The sequence below is a fragment of the Lipotes vexillifer genome, unplaced genomic scaffold (assembly GCF_000442215.2).
Source record: "Lipotes vexillifer unplaced genomic scaffold, Lipotes_vexillifer_v1.1 scaffold1139, whole genome shotgun sequence".
NCBI lineage: Eukaryota > Metazoa > Chordata > Mammalia > Artiodactyla > Lipotidae > Lipotes > Lipotes vexillifer.
In genome coordinates, this window is record NW_006798273.1 from 449,074 (window position 1) to 456,054 (window position 6,981).

The 6,981-nt window shown below is 48.8% G+C and overlaps 1 protein-coding gene across 1 annotated transcript in view; it reads left to right on the forward strand.

Annotated features, from left to right (window-relative positions):
* The window catches only part of FAM178B (family with sequence similarity 178 member B), an 81,624-nt gene that overhangs the window by 44,701 nt on the left and 29,942 nt on the right, over positions 1–6,981 (forward strand). Inside the window, 1 exon segment of the mRNA XM_007472174.1 lies at positions 97–194. Within this exon segment, the coding sequence (XP_007472236.1) occupies positions 97–194 (98 nt within the window).

Genomic DNA, 6,981 nt, shown 5'->3' on the forward strand with positions numbered 1-6,981 from the left:
CCCGCCCCCCCCCCCCGCAGTGGGCTGGTAGGGAGGTCAGGGTGGAAGGCGGGCCACGCCCCCCACAGCCCACCTTGATGCCCGCTGTCCCCACAGCTCCGGCAGCTGTGCTGTGCCCTGAGCCGGGCATCTGATCACCACCACAACCTGCTGGCGCTCGTGCAGCTCTTCCTGGACGTGACGCCCCGGAGCAGGTGGGTGCTTCTCCACCTCCGTCTCCCCCCACCTGAGGCTTATCCCCGCGCCTGTGCTCACCCCTTTGTGGGCGATCCACAGTCCGCCCCATCAGTCCCCACAGACCTCCCCCCTCCAGCCCAATGTCAAAAACCCAGGAGAAAGAACTAAAAATACAGCGCACTAATGAGTTCATTACAAAGGGAAAAAAGCCTCATTTTCTTAACACGGTCTTCTTAGCAAAACCGCCGCCTTGTACAGTTAGCCTCAGACCTGCAGCATCCCCACGCGCCCTTCTTTGCGGCTCCTCCCCAGTCCTCAGTGGAGGGAGGGTTCCTTCTGTCATTTAGACCTCAGCTCTGTGTTGTCTCTTGATCACTCCCCGCTCCCACCCTCCTCTCAAACTCTCCATTCATCATTCTGTTTTATTTTCTGGACAGTATTGATCTCTGCCAGAAATTATCTTACTGTTTGTTCCTTGTTCATGGCTGCCTGTCCTCCTTGTCACTTCCAGGAGAGCAGGTCCCTTATTGGGGTCACTGCCATATCACCCCACGTCCAGAACAGTGCCTGGCATGCTGTTGGCACTTTGTAAATTCTTTTCAAATGAACGAACGAGGTGAACAAACAAACTCAGCCCACAGGGAGATAAGACCCATTCGCTGCTCGACCTGCCCCAGTCTCTCCCCCCTCCCCTCCTTCTCCCACGTGAGGCCACAGCCGCAAGCAGTCCCTTGCCCTTCCCTGTGCAGACCACTCCCCAGGTCCCCTCCTGTCCTCTCCAGCCCTCCGTCTGCAGCTCGTCCCACCTAGAATGAAACCCCTTCCCACCCTTCCAACCAGGCCTGTCCTGGGCCCCCTCCAGGAAGACCCTTCACAGGTACCCACACAGTCACTCTCCACTGGGGCCACCCCCCTGCAACTCCCTCCCCAGGGGAAGCTTCTGGGAGCAGGCTTGGGGCTCTGCTCAGACTCCTGTCCTCAGCAAACATCCTGAGCTCAACTTCAGGCCCAAGATGGGAAGCTCGATCTCTTTCCTGTGCATCTGCCTGGAAGAGAGGAGGCCTTTCCACAGTCCTGAAAGGAAAGCTTTTGCAGTGTATTTGAAAGAACTGGGCTTCTCGATGCTCTGTCTAAGACCTTTAGGTGATGCATGCGTCAGAAATGGCAGTCCTAGAGGGCTTTCCCGTCCCCACCTCATTATCCCTGTTCATCCCGAAATCCTGTCCGTTCTGCCTTCCACATCCTAAATCTTTGCTTCTAGTTGCCTGTGTCAGCTCCACAAAAGCAGGGACCTCGTCTGGGTCACTTTAAATCAGCTACCTCCTTCCCGCCCCCTCCTGCTTTCATCTCACCATCTCTCACCTGGATGGTGGCAGTGGCATTCTGTCCCTGGCTCCTCCTTCAAAGGCTATTTGCTCTGCAGGTACGTGTGATTATCGCGTCTCTGCTTTGCCTTGCTTGCTGTCGCCTACACGGCCAAGTGCAAACACCTTAGCTTGGTCTCCAAGGCCCCATGTGGTCCAGCCCCAGGTTCCCATTTGCTCCAGCCAGGCCATGTGATTTGTATTTGTTCTACGTACTTTTATATGTATATATATTTACATGTATGTAAATGTTTATAAATACAGGCAGCCCGCATTTCGCTGTGCTTGCTCGCTTTATTGCATTTCACAAATATTGTGGGGTTTTTTTACAAATGAAGCTTTGTGGCAACCCTGCATCAAGCAAGTCTGTCAGTGCCATTTTTCCAGCAGCATTTGCTCACTTCGTGTCCCTGTGTCACATTTTGGTAATTCTCAGAATATTGCAAACTTTTTCGTTATGAGGTTTGTGATGGTGGTCTGTGATCCGTGATCTTTGATGTTACTATTGTGAAAAGATTAGGACTCACTGAAGGCTCAGATGATGGTTAGCATTTTTTAACGAGGTGTTTTTTAATTAAGGTATACACACTGTTATTTCAGACATAATGCTATTGCGTACTTGATAGACTACAGTATAGTGTAAACATAACTTTTTAAAAAATTTTTATTGAAGTGTAGTTTATTTACAATGTTGTGGTTAATTTCTGCTGTACAGCAAAGTGATTCAGTTATATACACATATATTTTCTTTTTCATAATCTTTTCTATTATGGTTTATCACAGGATATTGAATATAGTTCCCTGTGTAGTAGTAGTCCCTTGTTGTTTATCCATTCTATATATAATAGTTTACATCTGCTAATTCCAAACTCCCAATCCTTCCCTTTCCCACCCCTCCCCTTTGTCAACCACAAGGCAGGTTTTTTTGTGGATATGTTTATTTTGTAGATATGTTTTGTAGATACGTATTTTAGATTTCACATGTAAGTGATATCATACGGTATTTGTTTTTCTCTTTCTGACTTACTTCACTTAGTATGATAATCTTTAGGTCCATCCATGTTGCTGCAAATGGCATTATTTTATTATTTTTTTAATGGCTGAGTAATATTCCATTGTATATATTTACCATATCTTTTTTACCGATTCCTCTGTCGATGGACATTTATATTGCTTCCATGTCTTGGCTATTGTAAATAGTGCTACTGTGAAAATAGGGGTGCATGTATCTCTTCGGATTATAGTTTTGTCTGCGTATATGCCCAGGAGTGGGATTGCTGGATCATATGGCAACTCTATTTTTAGTTTTTTGAGGAGCCTCCATACTCTTCCGTAGTGGCTGGACCAACTTACATTCCCACCACCAGTGTAGGAGGGTTCCCTTTTCTCCACACCCTCTCCAGCATTTATTATTTGTAGACTTTTTAACGACGGCCGTTCTGACCAGTGTGAGGTGGGTACCCCATTGTAGTTCTGATTTGCATTTCTCTAGTAATTAGTGATGATGGGCATCTTTGCATGTGCCTGTTGACCATCTGTATGTCTTCTTTGGAGATTCTTTGGAGAAATCTCTATTTAGGTCTTCTGCCCATTTTTCGATTGGGTTGTTTGTTTTTTTTGTTACTGCTAAGCAGTAGGAGCTGTTTGTGTATTTTGGAAATTAGGCCCTTGTCAATCGCATTGCTTGCAAATATTTTCTCCCAGTCTGTAGGTTTAAACACAACTTTTACAAGCACTGGGAAATCAAAAAATTCATGTGACTTGCTTTATCATAATACTTGCTTTATTGTGGTGGTCTGGAAGCAAACTTGTAATATCTCCGAGGCATGCCTGCACATATGTGTGTGTGTGTGTGTGTGTGAGATGAGCCTCATTCTTTTCCATAGCTGCATAGTATTCCCTAGTGTGCATGCAACCAGTCCCCTGTTCTGGATATTTGTGCATCTATCCAAATATTTCTATAAGATAAGTTCTTTGAAATTGCAGTCCTGGGCTTCCCTGGTGGCGCAGTGGTTGAGAGTCCGCCTGCTGATGCAGGGGACGCGGGTTCGTGCCCCAGTCTGGGAAGATCTCACATGCCGTGGAGCGGCTGGGCCCGTGAGCCATGGCCGCTGAGCCTGCACGTCCAGAGCCTGTGCTCCGCAACGGGAGAGGCCACAACAGTGGGAGGCCCGCGTACCACAAAAAAAAAAAAAAAAAGAAAGAAAGAAAGAAATTGCAGTCCTAAAGTATGTATAAATAAAATTTGACCTCCACAAAAGAAGCTGTACTAATCAATAACAGACATGAAAATGCCTGTTTCTCCACATTCTCATTAACACCGTGTAGTCTCAATTTTGTTCTTAAGTTTTAATTAATCTGGTAAGTGAAAAATCTCTTCCTGTGGTTCTAATTTTCATTTCCCTGATTGCCAGTGAAATTGAGAATCTTTTCCTGTGTTTATTGGCCTTTTGTGTTTCTCTTGGTGTAAATTACCTCTTGATATCTCGCCCATTTTTCTATCAGGTAATTTATCTTTTTCTTAATTATATTGATTTATACATTTATAAGCAACTTATTACATTTTGGACACCGTGTTTTCTCCGAAGTCTGTAAATTGTCCTTTTTAAACCTTTGTGTATATCCTTCCGTGAACTGACTTTTTTTCCCTTTTTCAATAAACTTTTTTTTTTTTAATTTATTTTTGGTTGCATTGGCTCTTCGTTGCTGCATGCAGGCTTTCTCTAGTTGCGGCGAGCGGGGGCCACTCTTCGTTGCAGTGCACGGGCTTCACATTGCGGTGGCTTCTCTTGTTGTGGTGCACAGGCTCCAGACACGTGGGCTTCAGTAGTTGTGGCTTGCGGGCTCTAGAGCGCAGGCTCAGTAGTTGTGGCGCACGAGCTCAGTTGCTCTGCAGCATGTGGGATCTTCCCGGACCAGGGCTCGAACCCGTGTCCCCTGCATTGGCAGGAGGATTCTTAACCACTGAGCCACCAGGGAAGTCCCTTCAATAAACTTTTAATTTCAGAATAGATTTAGATTCACAGAAAAGGTACATGGATAGTACAGAGAGTTGATTGTAATTGAATCTTTCTATCTTGAAAAGGAAGGCCTTCCCCACCCCCAAGAGCATAAAAATATTGTGTTCTCTTTTCTTTCAGTACTTATATAACTTTGTTTCTCTTGGCTCTTAATCCCATCTGGAATCTCTTTTTTGTAGATATGAGACAGAGATCTAACTTGATTTTTTCCACCCCCAAAGAGCCAGTGACCCAACACCAATTTTCTTCTGTCTTAGTAATCCATCATTTCCCAACAGATTTGAAACTACCTGTGTCATATCCTAAATCTATGACATCGTTCATCTGTTAGCCAAACTGTGATATCAGGAATCAGTGTCTTTCCGAGGGTATCTTTTTTATCGCTCGAGGGCCCTCTGTAGCTGCTCCTTAAATGCTCATAGTGAATATAATGGAACGGCCTCCCCTGCTTTCAAACAGACACACCAACTAGGGTAAAACCTCCTGCCAAGACCCATTGCTGGGAAAGAGGGCTCGTCATAGGGATGGATGGTATGTATTCATTTACTTAGAAATTTTATTTCTTTTTCTAAATAGATAAAGCACTCAGAACAAAATTCAAAAGGCACCAAGGAGTACCTCTTGAACATCTGCCCCTCCCCCTCCCCCATGCCTGTACCACCTAGCCTTGTCCCCATTTCTCATCTGTTGCTTATGGCTTGTCCTCCCCGCCCTTCTGTCCACTTCAGCGTAGGTTTTGGCAGCTCTTCCAAACTGGATCGGAAAGAGCTTCTAATGCTTCTTCGCAGCTGCACTGTATTCACTGTGCTCTTTAGTTAGCCACCCCCTCCACAGCATCCCCGTGGCGGTGGCCTTGTTCTCCCCTCGCTGGTGGCCGCCCCGCTGGGCTCAGTGCCCAGACTGACCCCAGGAAGGAGGGCGTGTTGTTGTACGATGGGCTGCCACTTTCTTCGTCTGCCTGCCTGCCGACTGGTTAAGCACAGAGCGAGAAGCCCCACCAACACGGGTGTGATGCCTGCCCCCCTCCCCACCTGGTTGACCAAGACTTCAGGAGATGCACTGTAAGGCGAAGTTGAGCGTAACCGTGAAAAACGAAAGTACAGAGACTAGAGCAAAGCACCTGAAATGGGGCCAATGGGAAGAGGAGGCTCTTGGAGGAAAGTCTGTCTTGGGACTCTGCCCCTCTGGGGTGGCTCCAGGAGCTGCTGGGGAGAGCGCATGTCCGCGCAAGCCTCTGCGGCAGCTCCCACGGGCCCTGTCGGGAGAGAGCTGCCACTGAAAGCTGATGTTCCCGGGCTCGGGACCCTCCTTCACCACCTGCGAAAGTTTATTAAATGTCCCACGGGTGCTGCCTCACCGTGGCCCTGGAAGTAGAAGGGAAGTGACACCAGCTTAAGCGGATTCCTGGTCACGAGGGAGGAGCAGGCAGCCCTGGGAGAAAGCAGCCTTCAAAGTCACCAGGTGTTTGCCCCAGGGATGAGAGTAGTGATAGGTGCAGGCGCACCAGAGCTCCCCGGAGCCCTCCTCGCTTCCCTCCGCTTCATCTCCGTTTCAGAGTCCAGCTCCTTGGGACTCCACCCAGGACCCCATCTCAGCCACTTCCATGGCTTCAACCCCAACCTCGCACAAGGGCCTCCCAAGTCAATACCTCTGGCCAGACTTTTTTGCTCAGCGCCAGATCCGAGTGGGAAGTATTTCAAATTCAGCACATGTGAAACAGAAGTCACTGTCTTCCAAGGGGGCCACCTCCTCCTGTCTTCCATGGCCCCGTGATGGCATCTGCCCATGGCCTGAAGCCTGGGGGCGGGGGTGGTCTGCGGGCACCTTCTGTCCCTTCAGGCGTCCCCATCTCCCACGACAGTTACCTCTCGGCATCACCCTCCGGTGCCACAGCGGCTCAGGGTCTCAGGACAGCACCCCTGGACGTCTGCCAGGGAGCCAGAGGTGGCTCCTTCCAGGCTCTCTCCCGTGTGATCCATCCCCACTCTGTCCAGCGGTGGCCTCTTCCTTCTAATGCACATCTGGCCCTGTCACTCCTCTGTTTAAAATCCTTCAGGCTTCTATGCTCAGGATGAAATTCAAACAGCACAGCCTGGTGTGCAAGGGCTTTCGTGCCTACTTTCCCAAGCCTGCCTTCTCCCCGCCACGCCCCCGCACAGGCTTCCACGCTCCAGCCATATCCTGAAACTGTGCGGCTACCCCAACCCGTGATGAGCGTTTGTCTTGAACTTTTCAACGTCTGTTCCCTCTTCCTAGAGAAGCCTCTTCCCCATCTTCTGCCTCCTCTTTGCCTGGTTGACATTCCCTCACCCCCAAGACTAGGCTCAGATGAGGCATCTCCTCTTCGGAGAAACCTCCGGATGCAGAGCCCTGGTTGTTGTTGCCCCTTGCTGACCCCTTGGGCTGTGAGCGTCGTGAGG